Source organism: Solea senegalensis, linkage group LG14 (assembly GCF_019176455.1).
Source record: "Solea senegalensis isolate Sse05_10M linkage group LG14, IFAPA_SoseM_1, whole genome shotgun sequence".
NCBI classification, from domain to species: domain Eukaryota; kingdom Metazoa; phylum Chordata; class Actinopteri; order Pleuronectiformes; family Soleidae; genus Solea; species Solea senegalensis.
Genome location: NC_058034.1, coordinates 2,335,360 through 2,358,039, shown reverse-complemented (window position 1 = coordinate 2,358,039; position 22,680 = coordinate 2,335,360). Strand labels below are relative to the sequence as shown.

The 22,680-nt window shown below is 37.6% G+C and overlaps 1 protein-coding gene across 1 annotated transcript; it reads right to left on the bottom strand.

Moving 5' to 3' along the window:
* Window positions 1-1,446: 1,446 nt before the first annotated feature.
* slco2a1 (solute carrier organic anion transporter family, member 2A1) lies at window positions 1,447-21,856 on the bottom strand. The gene is made up of 14 exons (XM_044044654.1): window positions 21,571-21,856; window positions 15,208-15,345; window positions 13,974-14,136; window positions 13,233-13,445; window positions 12,275-12,373; window positions 12,028-12,167; window positions 9,234-9,306; window positions 8,936-9,100; window positions 8,260-8,464; window positions 6,625-6,772; window positions 3,837-4,000; window positions 3,423-3,487; window positions 2,917-3,037; window positions 1,447-2,309 (listed from the first exon to the last, which is right to left on the bottom strand). The coding sequence occupies exons 1-14, from the start codon at window positions 21,604-21,606 to the stop codon at window positions 2,189-2,191; spliced, it is 1,851 nt and encodes a 616-aa protein (XP_043900589.1). The 5' UTR covers window positions 21,607-21,856; the 3' UTR covers window positions 1,447-2,188.
* Between the last annotated feature and the right edge of the window lie 824 nt (window positions 21,857-22,680).

The following is a 22,680-nucleotide window of genomic DNA, read 5'->3' as shown; positions in this document are numbered from 1 at the left end:
GGTCACACTGAACACTTTAGCCCAGGGGTGTCAAACATACGCCCCCGGGTCAGAACTGGCCCACCAGAGGGTCTAATCAGGATCCCACAGGATAAATTTATGAAATACATTATTTTTCAGTTCCAGATGCCTGTGACTAAATGGTTTGTGCCTTTAAGTTGTAATGCACGAGTAAATGTTGGAATTGCAATTATTTCTCTCATAATATGTTTTGTAAAAAAAAAAAGAAAAAAAGACTTAATTAAATGTAAAATAAAGGGAAACATTTGGAGTTCTTGTTTGTAGGTTATGATGCTGTCATTGTACTGGTTTGGCTCACTTGGTTTGGCTCACTAAAATATATAATAATAATAATAAAAGCTGCTTTTTTCCTGTATTTTCTGGATGTGTTCCAATAAAGTGATTGAGAAATTAAACAACAAATCTCATGGCGCGACAGCAACATTGTGCTAGTTAAGCAAGAATGCTCACAGACAGATTTAGAAGTGAATTCTACTGCTGGAAAGTCCTACTCCTTCAGCAGTTTGACAGGATAAACGGTTTGCATTGCCACTGTATACGATTAAACGCTCCCCCAGACAGAGCCCCCATTCACGAACGATGCAGTATGCCATTAATGTTAAATCATTTCTGTTTATGAAGAATGCAGATGAACAAAATTCATTTGGTGTAAATATAGTATGAAGATGAAGATGATTCGATATTTTTGTTTCTGTGTGTCATTGCAGGTCCGTGCATAAAGACCTTCTATTAAAAATGAAAATGAGGTTGTAGCTCAGGGAATCTGTGAATATCTTTACAACTTTACCCCAGTGCAGTATTTCACTTTGCTCACAAATTAAAATTAAAGCTCCAGTGTCCACTGCTATTGTCGCCACTCACCCAGACCTCCTGAAAGATAGCGATTTAGGTATCTCGCTACCTCAGTCATGTTTCAGAGGACCGGGTTTGCTTCCTTAACCTAAAGCTGTTATGCTTCCGCCTTCCCTGTTTCAGTCATGACTGTAATAGACATTTGTTTTTATCCAAAACTACATACTACAGCTTTAAGCTTTAAGTTGGACATGCTACCAATGTCCAACTATGTCATTGATGTGAGGTGCAAATTAGCAGTAGAAAATCTTAATCCGTCTAAGGGTACCAGGCACAGACTGAAGAGGCCAGAGGCATTGGGCAAAAACAGTTCTGATACAAGGTCCCTTTACAAGACAGGGTCACAAGACAGAATAAAAATACATGAACTGATTTAGCTAATGTAACTCATTAGTGGAGCAAATTCCATGACAAATTAAAAGTTAATGAATTAGAACTGGCCTGGTGTTAGGTTATTTGGGGTTGCTCACTTTGCCAGGTTGGTTATTTGGCCTCAAAGACATCCAGTAAAATAAGTAAATAATACAAAATGTATACATATATTAATAATTAAAAGAAATCACGCTAACCTGATTAATTGTACTTTTTGTTTATTCATTCATCAGCCATTAATGTTTACACGTCTACGCACTCCAGTCTAATAACAACTATATAACTGCACCAGAAGATATTATACATATGGTTAATTAAAATTACGAATAACAGTGTATATACTTTATATTTGAAATTTCATTTGCATTGGGTTGAAATCAAGTGTTAAATGTGATTTTATATGAAACAAGTGTAGAGGTTATCACAGATGTCTCCGTGTATGAGACAAACTTTTTTTATATATATAAAATAAACTTAAATATTACGCTATACAGATATTTAGTTACAGTGTATGTAAGATAGACCTAAAGAGGTTCCTACCTCATAGGAACACCGATACATCAAGATAATATGTTGTTTTGTCATTGGTGAGACTGTTGTCCCGGTCTTTAAATCCACATTAAACATAGTGAGGTACCATTCAAGAGAGGCGTTGCAGCTCTCCTCTCTTAACTACAAATGAGGGGTTCATTAGCTTTAAAACAACCAAAATGTTCTCATATGGAAAATGTATGTTTTTCTCCAACCAGTGAAGCACCACATAGAGAAGTGGGCCGACAGAAGTTGAGGTCAGTGTAGGCCTGTCTTGGCTTGTGGCTTCCTCCCACTGTTACAGGACTCTCTCTCACTCTCTCGCACTCTGTTCTCCAGAAAATGTTTAACGCCACAGCAAAGCTTTCAGAAACCAGCAAGGCTTCCGTCAAGAGAGACGTGTTCAGCAGCATCACAGCAGTCCCTCAGGCCTCTTCTCCAGACTGTACTCCTGGGTCCGCTGCACTTTCCACCCCAGCATCATCAGCAGAAAGATGCCCATGACCTTGTAACCCACCTGTAAGCCAAAGTACCTGCAGGAATCAAAGAGAGGCTGTCAGCAGTGATGTGGTACTTTGCTCATGATTAAATATGATATGTAGGGCTGGGTGACATGGCCATGGTGATAATTATTGCAATAAATGTCAAATAAATGAAGACTGATATTTTGCTACTGGTTGAGATTGTGGTTTTAAGCTTCTTCATGTAGAGAAGATACTTTATTGATAGTGATTATGTGCTCTTTCTAAAATAATGTTTGAAGAGTGTGTATGTGAAAGACTTGTTATGTTATTATGTCATATTTGTTGAACAATTTTGAATAAATATCTAATTATTTTTGACAGGAATTGCGATTGTGATATGATTCGTGATATCAGAGGGAACTGTACTTTTTACATTTAAAATGATTACTGTGTGATATTTGTGAGTAACAAAGATGTCCTCTTCAGTCTGCAGAATAAGATGTATTATGTATAGGTCGAGACAATAATTAATATAAAAATGATATTCATATACACATTCTGGCTTTAACAAACATTGAAAATTGCAATTTCGATAAAATTTAAATTCATTGTTCCATCCCGATATGTTGGTATTGAATTATTGCCAAGCCCAAAAATAAGTGACACGTTTCATTACCGGTTCCTCAAGATGTCGTTGTCGTAGTAACCACAGCTATACTTCTTTCCACACACGTGCTTCCACCAGATACACGACGTATCAATGGCCATCCCGAACAGAGCGGGTGCAGGCAACCAGGCTGAGAGGCGGGAAAACAGAGAGTGTGGTCAGGCTTTATCCAATATTCACTGATTAATGAAATATTGTTTAAATGTCGTTGTATTAACAAATGCAATTCAAAGATATATTTAATTATTCTTGACTGGAATTTTTCAGCAGGAGAATTCACTCACAACCTTTTTGTGAGCACTTATATCAAATGATTTAAGAAATCAGCTAAACTGATTATTGTGAAATGTTGTTTACTTGCTATGTCTGTGTAAATAAATACAAATACCAAAAGAAACAAAAACAAGAGAACAATGAACTGATCTTTAAGAATTCTTCAGTGAATACAAAATGTATTATAAAATTTTCATTGTAGCTCTATGATAACAGTAACGTCTATCAATAACACAACTTACCTAATATTCTCATGAGTAAGAACTGGATTCCTATAGCAAACGACTTCTCTTCAGCGGGAACAGATCTGACATGAAGAGGGTAAAAAAGGTAAAAGGTCAGTATTTGTATTATCATGTTGGTTTAATGTATCAACGTGTTTTTGTTCTCATATTTAAAAAAATCCTCACGTTTAAAACAACCAAAATAACTATCATAACTTATATAACATTTTAGATTATTTATATGATTAAGGCCAGCAGATATATAACAGCCATCTACATTCACATACCATCTCCATCGTGTCTGGAGATCCAGGCAGATTGTGACATAACCTCCAAAGGCACTTTTGCTACTATCAAATATTATATATATATAGATATATCTATATATATATAGATATATATATACACATTTTTATATATTTAAAATCTTACCTGAGCACCATCATGTACATGGGGTTATGGGTGAAGCAGGCGATCAGTGATGCCAGAGCGATGACAATGATGACGGGGAGAAGTAAGTGAGGGCAGCTGTTTGGGCAGGGAGACGGGCGGGCGTGGTTTTGGCTTCCAGATACACACCTACAGTTGGTGTACAGCTGTGAGAAACACATAAAACACACATTTATAATGATTATTGTTAAAAAAGAAATAACAGAGTCACAGGTGAGGCCCTCGTGAGTAAATCCTTTATCATTTATGCCTGGAATTCATCAATTCTGCTCCCACTGAAGGTGAAAAAGCCAGTTAATCACAAACATACAACTGACTGCAACGTTATTTGTTGCATTTTTCAGTCTTGATTTACGAGTGCAACATCACAAATGGACTGTGAAGCTGCTGTAATTCTTTGTTTCACCACTAGAGATCAATAAAGTGTCTCTGCTGAATTTGAAGGATGTGAAAATGTGAACCTTGTTGGAGCTACAGTATAATAATCATTAAACTGAGTTGGTTGGTTATGTGTCATAAGTTTAATGTTGGTGAATCTTGAGTTGAGATTGATAAATAATCAATTAAGAAAATTCATGATACATGATGCATGGTTTTTATTTTGTTAATGGAGGACATGAAAATCTACACTTTGTCCTTTTCACTCATTTTTATTAGAGTTTAAAAAAAAAATCATAAACCAGGTCTTCTCAAGTGAGGCAGTCATTAAATAAAAATACCACCTTTTTATCAGCATTATGAACTTAACTTTGTTCACTATATTACTACTATTTATTTGTTACCACAAAGTTTAGGTAATTTGTTGGTATTTTAGACTCTGGTGATTCCTCATCTAAGATAACGTTTCCTCACTTCCTCATGTCTTCAGATTTGCTTCTTTTACTACATTTGCCATTGATAATTCAAATTTTGAATGTGTTTGTATGGATGGGTGATGCCTGGCCTTGTTTTGTCCTGTGAAACATTTTTAATTATTAAAAATGAATTAGTTATATAGGTGATTAATCTGTCGATCATTTTCTTGACAAATCAATTATTTGTGTGGTCCACATAATGTCAGAAAATGTTGATTTGCGTTTCCCAGACTTGATCCACTGTTTCGTCCAAAAACCCAAATTATCCAGTTTTAATCCTGTATTTATGTTTGGTTAAATTAAACAAAGTTCACATTTAAGAACCTGAAAAATCAGAGAACTTGTTTCATTCGTTAAAAAAATAAAAATAAATAACAACAACAATAATAATAATAATAATAATAATAATAATAATCAGTGAATAAATAAGTCGTTGTAGCCCCACACAGACTTTTTTTGCAGTATTTATTCCTGGCTCTGCTCTCTTTGCCCGAACTGCACAATTAAAGGTTAATTACAACCTTACAGGCTAATTTTCTGATCGTGTGCAATCAAATGCATGAAACTTCACCATCACACGCTGAGAAAATTATACAAGATTATACCAGACGATTAGACGCGGTTTTCAATCAGCTGCTGTGAAAACAAATGCTCTCATCTTGGATCTTGGATCTTGAATCTTATAGATTCAGCTTTTCTTTTGAATAAACACACAATATCTAGCATTCCTATCTTACATGATTACTGTGCATCAGATGTAGATTTCACAGATGGCTTGGCCTGTCGTATGATCTCATTCTAGTGCTACATAAATGACCCAAGCTAAAAAAAAGGGCAACTGAGAGTGCAGTTTGTACAGCTTACAAAGATGCGGTCATATCTTATTTTATACATATTTTATGAGGGGACGTGGTTTGCAGTAGAGCGGCAACAATCTATTAAATTGGTTTTAGTTGGAATTTAACAGTAAAAACAAGTTCTGTGATTTCAACTTCTTAATCGTGAATATGTTTCCCTGTTTTTTTTTAATATCTTTGACAAATAAAACAAATATTGTTGTCTGTGAAACTGATCGATATTATATACCAGGGGTAACATTTGCAATGCAATTGAATACGGGACAAAAATATCAGAACTTTGTCTGGCAAAACTTTAACTTTATCTTTTTTCTACTAACCTTTTTTCTGCTAATCTAAACTATTCAATCTTGTACAAAAATGGCAAATTTAAGAGGTGCCTAACAAAGTAGCATGGTTGATTTTAAAAAACATTTTACCACACACTGATACTCATGTCTTAACCGATTTTGACCTGATTCATCCTTTTTCAGAATAAAAGGCACAGAATTCTGAAGTCTTTTTTGTAAATATAAGCAAATAAATTAAATAAATGTTTATTTAAAAAAAAATCTAAATTTGAATTCATATCCCAGGTCGGATATTAATGCAAGTGGGCCAGTTGCTGACCACCGTTTCATACCCGTCTCTGCATTGTATACACAAAGCAACAAATTGATTTACAGCGAACACGCCGATATAATCTAAAGATTGATCAGTTATGAGAATAATTGTTATTTGCAGTCTTAGGTTGTATGTCAAAAAGTGGAAGAAGTCCTGCAGTTGGACCGGAAGTAACAAATATATTGGATAACCAGCAGGGGGCGACTCCGCTTGGAACATTGCGTTAATTTCGTTAATTATGTTGTTATGTTATGACAATTATGTGTACATTTATGATAAACACCAATGTGATTGACAGCTGATATTATCCAAAAGATTCTTGGTGGAGGTAACATATTTCTAGTTATAAAACCTCGACATGGTGACGGTCAAATAACCCATGTCAAGGCTTCAGAACAGGAGCTCACACTGACACTTGTCACTTGTTTGCTGTCCCAGATTAAAGCTGACACTGACCTGAACCCGGTGACCTTTGTCAGGGTCTTTGGTGAAGTTGGTACAGCCCGCATGACAAGGAGAAATGTACTCAATGTTGTCAGAACCACACACGGGGTTGAAGGCGCTGGAAGGACAGGAGCAGTTGGAGTAACACTTGGGTAGTGACCTGCAGGGGGCAGAGAGAGAAGACGAGGATATTTGTGTTTGAAGAGCCTAACAAAAGCCTTTTGTCTGACATGTTCTGATAAAAATCACAAAGTAATGAAATACTGCGGTTTTTAATCCATTGTAAATGCAATTCGTCTTATATACACATACATTTAAACTCATTCCAGACAGTTTGGTGGTGGAGAAATTTTTTTTCTTTTTGTTCTTTTTATAGTTGAGCACCAACATCCAAGTGACATACTTGTATTTCTCTGGATTTTATCAGTGTGTTTGTGAGGCCTCATGGAACATAAATGTTACTACGTAAAGAAATCTCTATATAATCAATGTATACAATACAACGTCAAAGATCGCTACAGTTAACAGGCAGAATTCCGTGCCTATTTATTACCATCAGTGAACATAATCAGGTTTATAATTGGTTTTCTACAAACACAAGCAACACAAGCATGAAGGCCTTTTGATGTTTTTGCAGGTTTAAAAAAAAGAGGAAATGTACAGAAACCTGGCTTAGTTTAGCCTGATTCTTGGTTACCTTTAAACTGGTAATTTACATATAAATTCAATCACACACTGACACAGTAATGAGATTATAGACTACGGTATCAGGCGTGCTGTGGCCCATGAAATAGATGATGTTCAACAAGGCATTTCTAACCCTAATTCAGAAATGGCAATTATTAAGATTTTTGAAAACAAAGGTTGCCCTGGTTTTAGGGTCGCAACAATTAATTGATCATTAATTTTTACAAACCTGGGATCTGGTTTGTAATGTTGTGGCAGAGCAGTGTGTGTGTGTGTGCGTGTGTGTGTGTGTGTGTGTGCCGTATTTTAATGGGGTTCATTCATAATCATCTGTAACGGCATTTAAAAATGAATTGAACTATTATTTATTCTCCAAGGCTTCATTGGTTTCTGCTTCTTAAAAATGACTATTTTCAGATTTCTTTGCTCCTCAATGTCACTAAACTGTAGATCTTTGGTTTGTGGATAAAAACGAGACATTTGTGAAAATAAAATTAATTTACACATTAAAAATAAAAAATAATAGTTAGTTGCAGCCTTAATATATTGTATATGCACAAAATGTATGAAGTTTGTGAGACTCTAGAAATAGAGTTTCAGAAATGGCAAAAATTAGTATTTGTTTTAATGAACAAAAGTTAGTGCTGCAACAATTAAGAGCAGAGCAGTGTACATGTATGCCTGTGCTCTATTTAAATGGGGTTAATTCTTAATAATCTGAATAAATAATCCAATATTTAAAACATATTTGAACTATTATTTCTTCTCCATGACTTCATTGGAAACGAGATTTCCTGATTTCTCAACTGAATAGCTTTGTGGACAAAACGAGACATTTGTGGAGAGAAAATAACTGACAGATTAATCTGTTGTGAAAATAATAGTAAGTTAGTTAATATATTGTAAATGCACAAGTTTGTGAGACTCAAACTAAGCGAACACCAAGCTGTTCACACTCACCCATCCTGTACAATTTGGTTGTGATTGACCTCCGAGACCGAATGGGTGGGACAGCCCATGAAGAAGAGCGGGATACAGAGGAGAGTGGATATGGTGAGCATGACCACAGAGAAACGTGGGATGGTCTTTAAAGAAAGACCCGCCTTCTTCATGATGACCCCGCCAACCAGCATCCCCACTGCTACTGCTGGCAGAATCAAAGCACCTGGGAACCATAAACAGATGAGTTATCTCCGAGTAAAAAAAAACAGCCTTTATTGTCTACTAAGGATGTCCAAAGGGGGCTTTCATAAATCTAATGTGCTATTTCATTTTATTGGTAAGTTGATCCATGACAGAAAGTAGCCTGAAAATAAATTGATTGTTGCAAAAGGGCAAACTTAAACCCAAATAAACTCTTAATGTAAGTAAAGATGACAGCACAAACCTAATTTACTCTTTGGAAAGAAGCCGTCGTGCAACTGGGCTGATACCAGAGCACCCATTAAATTGTTTTTACAGACTGTTTCATTTCACCTCAAGAGAGTTTCTAACAACGGTTTAATATATACCATTCTGTACATTCTGACTTGAATTATTTAGCAACAAGTTGACATTGAGCCAAGGTTTAATGTGATTTGTGGTGGGATCTTCTCCTGAAGCCCCATCTTCATATTTGCTTTCTTTCAGCACTTACCAAAGAGCAAGCTGCTGTAGGCAGGGGAAGCGCTGTACTGCCGCTCCAAATACTTGCTCAGGAACGTCGAGAGACCAGCAATCACGGAGGAGAAGCAGCACTGGGCCAGGATCAGCATCAGGAAGAGAGGGCTCAACAGGAGATGGACAAACATCCTGGGAAACACTGATGGGACATAATCACATACAGACTTACTGATGTGTGCGCCAGCGGAGAGACTCTCTGTCCATTTATTTGTTACAGATCAGAGTAACAATGTAAAACCATGTTATCATATGTATCTAATCTGAAAACTTACTTTTTAGGAAATCCAGTAAAGAGGTATCTGGCTTCTTGAAGTCCACGCTCATGTCACTTTCACTTCCAATCACCTGGAAAATGAAATCCCACATACACTGTTACAAGCAGCGCGGGACATGTATAAATCTACATCCACTTTGCTGTGAGAAGTTTAAAGTTAATACGTCCACCAAGGAAGTCATGTTTTTGGCTGCTGTTTGTCTATCCATTTGTCTGCGAGCGGCGTAGCTCAAAAGTAATGGATATAGACGATATTTTCTGGGAAAGTAGGTTACGACTCAAGGAAGAAGTTATTAGATTTTGGTGTTCATCCAGATATGATCTGTATTTTTGTAACACAATTGTTAACCTTCCAAAATAGGTGAGTATATTGATACTGTGAGAAACTAAGCGGCCTTGGAGGAGGCTCTCTGAGTGCTTTCTCTAGTTAGGCATGTAATTAACATGGGGGCTTTTTCCACCTCATTCCACATTCATTCTTGTTTAAGTCTCCACCTATCTGGCAGTTCTGTGTGGACTTTACATTGTTCATGTCTTTCAAAACCATCCAAAGATAACAAACACCACACTGACACATTTATGTGTACATTGAGTCTCTCTAGAGTTTGTCGGTGGCTTCTTAATACTTAAATTCATGCTCCTAATTTAGATTTGTGCGGAGCCTGGGAGGTGACATCTGTGGGAAAAAATAATAACGCATTATCGATGCGTGGTCATGAGTTATGTACCTTGTTCTCACGCGTTATTAATGCACGGTCACGAGTTTTGTACCTCATTCCCACATGTTATTAATGCATGTCCACATGATATAAGGAAATTTAATATTTTCCCAAAACAAAAAATATGAATGTACATGATTGATGCTTTTTATCAACAGCCCTGGTTCTATTCTAAGTAAGTCAAGTTGATTTAGGGTGGATATAATAAAAGGAATGTTTATTACATTTATAATTTAGTGAAATGTTTGTTCACATTTGCATTCATATTATTCAATTAAATTTTAAAGCCAATTGTTTTTAATTATGTTTAGCTGTGAAAGCCATAAGCTATTACATAAAGCTCATTATTTCAGCTGTACGTGTGTTAATAATTGAATTGGTGAAGTAGTCATACACTCTATGTGTTACAATAAAAACACAATCTATTAATTACAATATTTGTATTTTACATATAATAAATATATATATATATATATATATATTTTTATATATATATTTCAATGTTTGCCTACCTTAGCATTGTAAATTCAGCAACAATTTAAAAGACTTGTCAACCTGTGGCTAATTCAACTATTTAGCAATCACTTTTAGTTAGATATAAGTGCTTAGCTTTTTTAGCTTCAATGCTAGCTAAGTAGCATGGAGTTTACATGAATTCTCCTGAGAGTTTGAAACTTCCCCAAAAGTTGCTATTTCAACCATTTATAATTACTTAGTTTAATATAACATGTTGGTTACTTTAAGCTATTTTACGTATGTTAGCTTCAATGCTAGCTAAGTAGCATGGAGTTTACATGAACTCTCGCAAGAGTTTTTTTGTGGCTTCCTCAACCTGAAAGTCATGCTCATATTTATATCTCAACCATTTATTAATTACTTTAAACTAAATACAGCTTAATATGATGGACTTGTAGCTAATTATTTTAACACTGTTAGCCTCAATGTAATATGTAGCTGACAGACAGTCTCAACCACAAAGCAAACAAACTAACAAAAAGAACTCACTTCAAACTTCCATTAAATTATCCCCAATTGGGAATCAGTGGTGAACGTAGTGGAGTAAAATTGATATATTGTTTATTCATGGTTTCAGTCTGGTTTAGATTGTCTCCTGTTTGTTTTGGAATATAGCTACAAACCCACCATCACTTGCATCATGTACTTTCAGATTTGTCAGGATAATGCTTTGCTTCTTTTCTGACATTGACTGGAAAATTCTCTTAAGTAAAGGGTTACAATTTTCCAACAACTGAGGTCTTTGGAAAAGTGTGCCTTTATGCTCACTGGGTCATGTCTGTGCCTGTGAGGCCGACTTTGTTTTCACAATCACTCGCTTGTTGATAATGATGTTATTTGACTTAAAACGGAGGAAGTTATATGGTCTCTTATCACATACATATTTTTTGCAGGTCAACTACAGGACAAAGCTGGAATGTGGTTCAACAAACATATGGTGGATGAACTCCTTGTAGAGCAATAGTCTTGAGCTAGAGTGTATATACTCTAGAACAGTATAGTTTCTCTTCATTTTACTATTTTGAGTACTGGCACAGTTTTTACTGTTAAGGTTAGGGTTAGGGTTGGTTAGGATTCTTGCCACATCTGTGTCCTGGAGGACACACCAAATAAAATATACTATCTAAAAATGTGGCAAAATGTTTTTCAAAATATGGACACAATATTTAAATAAATAGATGTTGTGAACATCACTCACATCTTCTGGTATGTTTTATTTACCAAAGGTTTTCAGAATTTTGTGTTTACGGTTTAGTAATACAAACATACATGCCTCATATGGATAAAAGGAGTGAATTGAGGAGTGAAATGAATGAATGAATGAATAGGAGGATTAATCAAAGTCTGTAAACTGTGTTTTAAGAGAGGAGGAATGGAAGACGAAGAGGCAAGGGAAAGAGATCTTATCCATCTAATCTCATCTTATCTATCTTTGTATCTATAAAGTGGACTTGCAAAACTACTACTACGAGTATTATCACAGTTGAAAAGGATAATTCCTCTAATCAAAGTCATTAAACATGGGTTATACTTAAGATCCCTGTGCGCTTGACTTACATTGTTTTCCCTTGGCATTCTGCGAGGGAAAAAGAAGTAGGGGATGGAGGTGAGGGCAAGACAGCCGGCGGTGATGAGCAGACCCATCCACCAGGCCCCGACCCAGCGAGGATCACCAGGCCTCAGCTCCTGTTCGACCCCTGCAGACCAAAAAAAAGCCGTGTGAACACTGAATCACTAAACACAACAGTGAAGCATCCATGCTGCGTAGAAGTTTGTCATTTCTCATCAACAAGTCATCCTTTACCAAAACCAAATTTATCCACATCCACATAGATCCGCAGAATGACCGAGCCCATCAGGAAGCCAATGGCAGGTCCAAAGACAGATATGGCAAACAGGATGGCTGTGAATGATAAGAAGGCCTTGAGTTTCTCAAGCGATGTGATATTGAGCACCAATTCCACAAAAAGTAGTTATTTACACTTCACTTCCACCATCTGAGTGGGTTTATTTAAGATTACGTGGAATTCGACTTTCTTTCTCCTTCTTCTTCTTCTTCTTCTCCTTTCTTTGAACATGAGCTAAGCACAGAGTACACAGTGTTCTGAATGTACACAGAAAAAAAACCAATCAACTTTATTGTTTTTCCCTTACTGCTCCCCAACTGTGAAAAAAAATAATCAAGTTAAGCGATTTTATGTTAACATTCCAAATAAAACTAATAAAAGTGTGCACTAATTTATTAGTCTTCTTTTATTGCACATTGTTATTAGAGTGGTGGGAAGCTGCTTTCTTTAACAGCATATAGAAAAAGAGGGCTCAGAACTAGAAACACTTTTTAAAGTGTGCTTAGGTGTGAAGTTATCTATTAGCACACAGAGTTCTAGTCAAATAACTGACTTTTGTGTGAAAACGTTTAACCACCGCTTATGAAAACCTGTCAACTTTACAAATGAGGTGAAGTGTTAAGAACATTTACACTTGACGGTTTAAGAGCTTTTAAACACGTACACTTGCAGAATCACCTCGTATAACCATGCAGAGAAAATTAAAGGTGAAGTGAAGCAGAGGACGATGGACAAAAAAAACGCCACTGTTATGACTACATTTAGTTAAACAGTCTCAATTGGTAGTGTTGTGTCTTTCTCAAAAGAACATGGCGTCAATTTTGTAAATCATGTTCCCATTCGGAGGAAGAGAGACGATAAAGCGCGGCACATATGTGTGAACACCAACAGTTCAGCGTCTGAACAGACATTCACCTATGTAAACAGCGGAGTTGCCAGGTCCTGCAAAATCATCAATGTAGGAAATCCCAAAGGGCTGAATAGGCACCGAGCCCACGCCAAACAGCAGCTGAGCAGTGGCCATGAGCAGCCACAGGTTGTTGGAGTCGGTCAGACGCCGGGTCTCGTCGCGTCCACATGACTCAGTGTTGCTCGAGTTCTGATGCAGGTTGCAGATATCTTGGCGATCTGGATCACAGTCGGTGGTCAAGGACGGGGAGAGACAGGGAGAAAAAGACAACAAAGGCAGAGTAGATGATGAGGCAGTGAATCAATAGCCGACTCGTTTCATTTCCTGAAAGTTTTTCACTGTAAAAACAGTGTGACGCCAAGGAACTGGGGCAAAGTAAAGTACTTAAAGGAAGAGGGAGTTTGTTATTTCAAATGAAAAGCCCAGGGGGTATTTCTAATCTCCTTAGCTTTTAGTGAGTGCACAGAGATTATGAATTTCCTTGAGATTTATGCAGAAGTTCAGATGGAGAGCTCCAGCATGATTCCTTAATACACAAGCGAGCCAAACACCAGATACTAGTTTGACCCCTGCTGACTGCTGTGGAGTCTTTGCTCAAAACCGCTGCAGACAAACCCTTAGGTAAAGTCTCATAAACTGCCCTGACATATTTCTACGTTTATGAGTCCCCTGCTCTGGCCTGAGTCACATTAGCTGTCACAGCAGAGCCAGTGGAAATAGAGAGGCCTTGTGGCCGAGTGTCTTACTGTGTAAAACGGAGTCGTATTCGTAGGGCTGGGATACGAAGTGAGGCAAGGTCAGGATCATGGCACTGATGGCCATCAATATTCCGCCAATTCCGATGACGCGGGGACGATGGACCCGATTTCCAAAGTAGCTCACAAACACGATCAGGATGCTGTTACTGATCTAAGAGACAAACACAGGTTTCAAACAGGATCCAGAGATTTGTTATCATCACACTTTTCAAACCATTCCATTCACACTCAGTATATACATTTGCAGTAATGTAAGGACAATATTCACTGGTCTTTTTTGCTCTATTTTCATCTCTACCACTTCTTGAAATTATTATCTGTCTCTATAGTAGCTTAAAGGTGGAGTGTGTAATATTTAAGGGGACCTACTGGGATCTTCAATGAATCAATTATCACCTGAAATTAAGAACTGCTTTGTTTTAATTACTTCAGAATTAATGCATCATTTTGTACTGCCATGTTTGTACAGAGTGGATAAAAGAAACACTGGGTATAAGGAGGGCCTTTCAGGATTGTATGCTACTTGAATTCCACAGGACTTTCTCATATTTGGATGGGGAGAGTCAGGCGAAAGGAATTTAGTTGGTTGCAATGTGCAATTTTGATCATGTCCAGGTATCTTCTGAACTGTCAAGTGTGGCTCGGCTCTATGTCCATAAAGGTTACCACAATAATAATGTACAAAAAATACCTTTAAGGTAGAATTTTACACACATTTAAACATTTAACAAATGTGAGGTAAAACATTTAAATGATGTGTTATACATTAAAGTGTGGTTGCACATTGAATTAACATTAGTATATATATCATTAAAGCTTGATTATTTTGATATTATAAATTGTTTTGTGACAATTCCTGCCTGGGCTCTACTGCTAAGGAACTAAATGTAAACACAATGATTTATTTGTGTCTATAGTGACCTGTGGCCACGGATACCTGAAACCTAATAAAGTGGAAAACATGTTATTCATGGGATGCATTTAAATCCCACTTGAGCATAAAAAATCCAACATGATTTATGACGAGCATGTACAGAACATTCCTTCATTGCTCCCGATCCCCATATCTGTAATAAAATTGTTCCAAAAACACTTGTGTCCTGCTTGAATTCTGAGGAAGTATAGTCCTGACATGTTGCTTATTCTGCAATTCCTCCTTTGTCATTGGTATCCTTGAAATAAAGCTATCGTGATCTGAGGTCATGTTATTGTTGGCTCCTACCTCGTGGAGAGAGGAAATGGTTCCAGAGGAGTAGCTGCTCAGGCCGTAGCGCCTCTCGATGGTGGTGATGGTGCTCTTGAAGTAAGAGCTGTACAGCAGCTGAGACAACTGCAGGAGGCCGTGGCACAGGACGAACAGCTAAGAAAGACGGACAGCAGAGAAATGGGATAGTGGCATCATGTAGCTGCACACACGGAAAATAAGTCTAATGATTTAGAGCCCTATTAAAAAAGTGCTGAACCACAAAGACCATCCAGCCTGCTCCACATCATTTTTATTTTTTTAACTGTGATGAAATGGGACCTACAATAGCTTATAGTCATAAATGTCAACGGGGTATTTTGTACAATCAGCTGCGAGAGACATTTGGCTGGACTCACTTGGAGGTAACCATAAAACAGATTCCTCCCGAGAGTACTAAATTGCTTCAAGGAACACGTTTTAATTCAGAGAAGCCATACCTACATCCCATATGTGGCCATTAGTTTTCAAACACGGCGCAAAGCCAAATAGACTGAATATACCTACATGTGCCTCAACAAGGAGAAAGCAAACAGCTGCTCCACAAACACACCATCACCCAAGAGTGTGGACCACACTCGTCCATTATCAGTCATGAATCATGGAGGAGTTATTCTCCGTAGATGCTCTGAACGATCACCACAAGCATTAACATTCTGACAAACCCTCCCCGAGTGATTTCACACACATTTACACATTGATTCATGAGACTTTGACAACAGCACAAGACCTCGCGCTTTAAATAACCGGGGAGTCCCCGGCAGTCAACAAAGACATCTGTCTGATTTGTAAATATACTATCTACAACTCAGCAGCTGCAGACCAATGCATCATTTTATTGTGACGGACAAAGATTCTCTGACGTACGCAACGTTCCCGAAAACCCTTGCTGCTCGTGACACTGGCTGCAGTAAAGACAACACTGTGTGTGTGTGTTGTCAAGGCTTTTCTCACTGTGTACTATTTTACAAACTAAACAATCAATCCAATAATGGAGGGAAATAAAATACTTTTTTATTTGCATTTGATAAAAAAAAAAAAAGATCTATCTCATCCATTGAAGGTACAATCTTAAGTTGATGTATGTTTTTTGACACTTTTAATAGTTAACGTACATTTTAATGATGACATATTAAAGAGATAGTTCAGGTTTTTTAAAGAAAATGTGTCAGTCCCTGAGGCACAAATGCTCACTCTCACACAAAACATGGCCTTTTAACAAAAGGCTCACACAACAAATAAAATCTACTCCTGCTTAAGTCGATGCTATCTAAGAAATAACATCCTCCTCTCCTCACCATCAGACAGCCCATTCTCACTCTCCCACACCAAAGTCCATAGAGAAAATGGACTATTTAAGCATCAGAAACACAGAGGGCCGCTGGTCTGCTGCTCCCTCATCCGGTTAGTTAATGTCCCTCAGACTCTGTGCAGGGAGTGAATGGTTTAAGTGACTTTTAAACGTCAGGGAAAAGAGTGGCAAACATGTGCAGGTGTACAAAATAGTGGGTGACCTCTTTGTTTCAAACATCTGTGTCTCAGGCTGGTTCACAGTGATGGCAGTACCCTGAGGGTATAGCAATAAAATGTTATAGAAGCTTAAAACTCCTGAAGATGAAAGTGTGACTCGTTGATGTTTATGGGACGATATATCTTCACCACCGATAATGTGTCGTCAACTCATTTCTCTTCACACATCAGGATGTGGAAAGATCAGAGTCAGCCGCTGGATGAACTCGGAGCCACTCGCCCGCTTGTGTGTCAGGAGGCTTTCGGGGACACCCATGTGACTCCTTGTACATTGCTTTATTCGCTTGGGGGTCCATGAACGCACCAATGACGCTCAAGAGATGTGTGGAGATTAGGAGTAAATTGCTATGAAAACAGTTATAAATTTAAGCTTTCAGTTTGTTTACGGCCTGCCAGCTTCGCTGAGGGAGAATAAACTGTGGGTTCAAGTCCGAACAACTAATGCTCTTATTAAAGCTTGGCTTTTCAGTTTTTGAGCACGCACAAAAGATGCTTTTATACTGTTGTTAATATTTTATCTCCTCCTTTTTTTATTCCAATAAGCTAAAAGTATCTACACGATTGAGGACCCTGTTGCTTGGACAAACAAAGACTTTATTTCACTTGAGATTTATATCAATAAAGTTATTATATGATCATTAAGGTCAACTTAAAAGCCACTTAGGCTTTAACAAAGTCGGAGTTCATAATTCTGACAAGACCTTGTTTCGAAGACAAATCTTTGGCTTTCTGACAATTTGGCTTCAACACTGAAAAGTCATTTTTTACAACACATAATCCATTATAGTGCACAAAGTCACCTTTAACCTCAGACGCAGGGGGGGAAAGGGAGTCTTTCACACCGGGTCATTATTCATGCAGTATTACAAGCTGTCGAGCAGCAGATATAATTGGGACCGAGTGCTGCAATGTGCCAACAGTATGTTTCACACTGAAACAAAGGGATTTATTATTTATCCACACTGTTAATACAAGAGATTTAAGCGTATTTGATGTTAGAGAGCAGGGAAGTGGTTCCCCTGAGTTGGATTCTCCATGGATTTTCTTCAAATGTATCCTTTTTGAATACTGTCAGCTGCTTCTGTCTGGACATTATTGTCCCAGCCTTCTGTCCTGCTGTGAGGGGAAGAATCACGGGAAGTTCACGCATGAATGTCAAATACTTTTACTTCAGTAATGGCGCTAGATTTTCATGGATGATTTTCCATGAGGAAATGGCCTCTTCCTTTTTTTTTTACATATATATATATATATTTGATAAAAACATTGTCTGACACACCTGTTTAAAAAAAACAAAAGCTAAAAAAGGCATTGAGACACAAACAAACAGTTTTGCTGGACAATAGAATAGAATTTTTTTGTTAATGTGCTTTGTCACGTATTCACTGAGATTTGATTTGGGGGGCCACAGCACCTCAAAGTAGCCGGTGCTTGACTATTATTGCTAACAATCTAACACTATAAATTGCATTAATTAAAGTTTTGCTATTTACACCAACTAGTAGAGGGCAAACAAAAGTATTAAGTTTTCTTTTTGTATTCAAAGTGACGCACTAAGTGTGGTGATACTGAACTTGAATTAAACCTTAATCAGTTCAATGTCTTAGAAAAAGATAAACACGATTTAGATTTATAAATAGATCTAAGCAGCTGCTTCATTTTCTTGTGCCTTGGGTCGGCTCTGCGGTGAGACATTAACAACAAAACATAAACATACACAAACCTCATAGCTACGGCACTACGTCGTCTGTCACTGCTGAAGTTATCACCTGTTATGAAGCTAACTTATCATATTTTATAATATAATATAATATAATAAGAATTACACCTACTTTCTTTCAGCCTCATGTGTCACCCAACTGTTTTGGTTAAGCTAAATATGAATTAGACTTATTTAATTAGCTCAATATTGTTCACTAACCTGAGGAAGTAAGTAGGTTTTCACTGTTAAATTTAAGGCTACAGCTAGGACATGGTTAGCTTAGCTTACTGCACCTCAAAGAAACACTATGATTGTACATTTAATCCATAAATAATATGAACAATTTGAAAAAAAACGTTGTCATAGGTGTCTATATTTCGCGGGAGCGACATGAACACAACACAGGCTAATACTATAGCATGCTAGCCTACAGGTTAGCTAAAGTCTTCATTGAGATTGCTGCCACTTTTTTGTTCTTCAAACAAAAGCAAAATCACAACACTTTTAATAAATGTTTTGTGTATATTCTCGATCTACATTTGAGCTACTTTTTCTTAATTTGGATAATTGGTGGGTTTTGTCAAAGTTAAAGTGAAACATAAAAGATTTTAAATGTGCTTCTACTGAGGAAAATAAATAGTTGTCCGTCTCTCGGGGTCGCCACAGTGGATCACCGACTCAGTCATCCAAGTGGTTGATTTGGCAGAGATTTGAACGCCGTGACAAAACCCTCCCTTTTATCTTTTGGCTTGAGACTGGCAGTGGGAGTACAATGGATGTGGGCCCTCGACGCTGAGGTCAATTTAGAGTCTCCAATTAATCCCATTAATGGGGAGCAATGGGGATTGGGGGCCTTGCTCAGAGGTAACCCAACCCTTGACCTTTCATTATTCAAACCGTCACCCCTTTGGTCACAAGCCAAGTTCCCTTTCCACCAGGTCATAAGCTGTCCCATTTCTATAAAATAATTAGAATTAGTAATACAAAGTCAATACGAAGCAGAGAGAAAAGATAATATTAACTTTTTTAACCAACGTATTTAATATTTAATATTAAAATTAACTTTAAAAGTTTTAAAGTTACCTCCACCACTTCTAATGGCAGCTTTGTGTGAGCATTTCTTACTCTGAGTTACATGGAGGGGCCTTCGAATGGACATCAACATTGAGTGAAACATCATTTACGTTTACTCAGATTAAACAAAGAAGTATCATGTTTTCATCATGTTTTAAAGGTTAAGAATATGCTTCAAAATGAAAAATGCTCTAGAAACATGGCGCCACAAGATGGCGGCCTCTCTAAAGCAAGGCCTTTGCCTTAAGTCCAAGTAAAATACATTTTTATTTTAGAACTACAGAAACCAGTTTTATTTAAAACTATTACACACCTATACAAACATACAGATTGGCTCTCCTGGTTACGACACACTGGGCGTGTAACACTGATCTGCAAGTGTTGGGAATTTAGTTTCCTTCCAGCTTTGCAAGTTTGGTGCTAAAATAACCATATTCACATTCAACAAATATGAAAAAGGCCATCTTCAATCTTCTCAACAGTCTGTCAACAATAAAGTGAAAATATTTATTTCCCTGGACAATCGCGAACCGTGCGCTCAGGTGCAACGAGGCTCGGGGAGAAGCGGGAGCTTGTCGGGGAAATGCGGGCTTTCCCGACAACATCAGTCCACTGGGCGGGAAATGGATAGTTCGTGCCCTTGAGCAGAAACTTGGCTCGGATTTTGACAGATATCCCTAAAGAGATTTAAATGGCGTAAACCAGGTGCAGGCCAGGCGAGGCGGAGTCCACGGTAGATAAGTTCAAAGTTGTGAAAAAACAAACAGTGCGTCCCGATGAATCTGAGCACATGTGAGAATTAGGCCTTGTACAGTGTGTACCACTGTCAAGAAAAGATGGATGCACAGCGTTTCTTCCAGTAAACCTTTGTTGAGCAGCTGGCTCTGCTGAGCACACAGTGATTTGGGTTTTATGGGAAAGGGATCTCGGCCAGTTTTCGAACTCTTTATTTGCAGTTGCGAGACGTGAGGGCAGGAGCGCTGGCTTTACTGTTTGACGCGGTGTAAATCCTCTGCTATGGCTCCTGAGTACAGTAGTAAAGACTTAGAGCAGAAATACCACACTGACACACACACACACACACACACACTACCTGCTGCTGCTGCTGCTTATTCCAAACTACTCCCTTCATCATACTGTGAAGGGGGGGGGGCTTAAGTTCCTGCTGAGCTCTTAAACGAAATGTTCACGAGCGCTATAAGATGGACTGTCCTCCACCCTCGCGCTCTATATTTGTACATCTTGGTTTCACCATGCTGGTGCTGGTGTGTGTGTGTGTGTGTGTGTGTGTGTGTGTGAAAATAAAGGTATGAAGAAGCTGGACCTACCACCATGTGTGAGAACACAGAGCGTAAACACTGTAAATCTTCTGGAAATGACAAAGTTACGTCAGGTCCTTTCACCGTCTCCTCCAAACTGACAGAATCAACATTAGTCACAGTTCATTCTAAGAAAGAAGGACGCGTCATTTCACACTTGCAACATGCATGAGCTTGGTCTCACTGTTACTCACAGCACTGGAACAGACTGTCTCTCTCTCTCTCCTCTTCCATTGTTGCACTGAGCTTTGATTTGCCCATGTTTTAACTCACTGACAGTTACAATATCACAGCACCAACACTGAAAAACTCACAGCGGACGCCAAAGCAAAGCAAAAACACATTTGACTGACGGACTGAAAGATTTCAAACTCCATGTGAAGCAGAGATGTGATAAAGATAGTTGCTGCTGCTTTTCAGCTTCTATATTCTTATACTTTTCTATGTGGAGAAACTTTTTTTTTTTGTTTAAATCTCATCTCGACCTCTACAATCACACTTTAAGAGTTTATATAAAAATATTAAAAATGTACAGATGTGAAAATAATTGATTATTAGAAAACATTCCTATTCATAGCTTGTGTTAATAATAATAATAATAATAATAATAATAATAAATAGATATAGAATAGAATAGAATGATGAAAGTAGTGAAACAGAGAGTTTTAAAGAAGGTGCAGCAGGTTAATAAAGTAAACATGATGCTTTTCTTCTTACCTTAATGCTGCAGCGCACGCTCCTTGCTTCCTTCATCGCTCCTGGCGTCAATGTATGTCCACAGCTCGTGTCCTCCTCGTGTCCTCGCAGGGCTCGTGGATGAGGAAAAATGCAGCCTCTCGAGGGTGTGTGAGAATGTGTGTGTGTGTGTGTGTGTGTGTGTTTCCCCCCCCCACGGTGAGCTGCTGCGCTGTTTTATCACAGCCGGCGTGGTGATGTAAGTGGGTCTCACTCAGCCCACACTTCGTACATGCGTGAATGTTTTCGAAAAGTTGTGAATTGGGGACACAGAGTCTCGCGCTGATTGGCTGAGTCACGCGCGAACCTGCGCAACACTTTCTTCACCTACGAGCGCGAGACCAGCGAGCTCGTGGTGAAATAAACACACACACACGCACGCACGCACGCACACACACACTGTGGACACATTTGATTTACGGCAGTTTATCATAACAATAATTAACTATGAATCATAATAAAAACATGTTTATACAACAGCGTTAAAAACAGACGTTTACAAATGACTTTGACAGAGAAAACAAGAAGAGAATATTATTCATATACAAGGAGAGAAACATGTTTATGAACAATAAATGTTAATGAAGCAAATCATTAATACAGAAATGAAACCTGAATACAATGACAAGAAATATAGATATAGAAAGAAAGAAAGAACATATAAAACAAATAGTTTTTTATATTTATAAAAGGAAATGCATCTATTTATCGATCTATAAAATATGTGATTATTTATATTTAAATATAAATAATGTTTATATGTTGAAATGTTAATAAAATAAAATAAAAATAATGAGGTGCAACAGCACTTTTTTACAGGTTGTGTCTAAGAGGATATAAAAGAGATATATAAATACAGATGATGTTAAAATACATTAAAAACTGTGTTTAAATATGTAGTTAAAATACAAAATACTGATTGAAGTTGTGCATTAAATAAAGTTAAAATGTCAGAGGGGAAAACTGAACTTGTGTATTTCAGTAGTGATAGTGACTTGATATAATCTAAAAGTCCAGGTTTAATCCTGAAATGTATTATGTACACTTCAAATGCTATTTTTTTTATTATTATTATTTAAACAACAACAACAA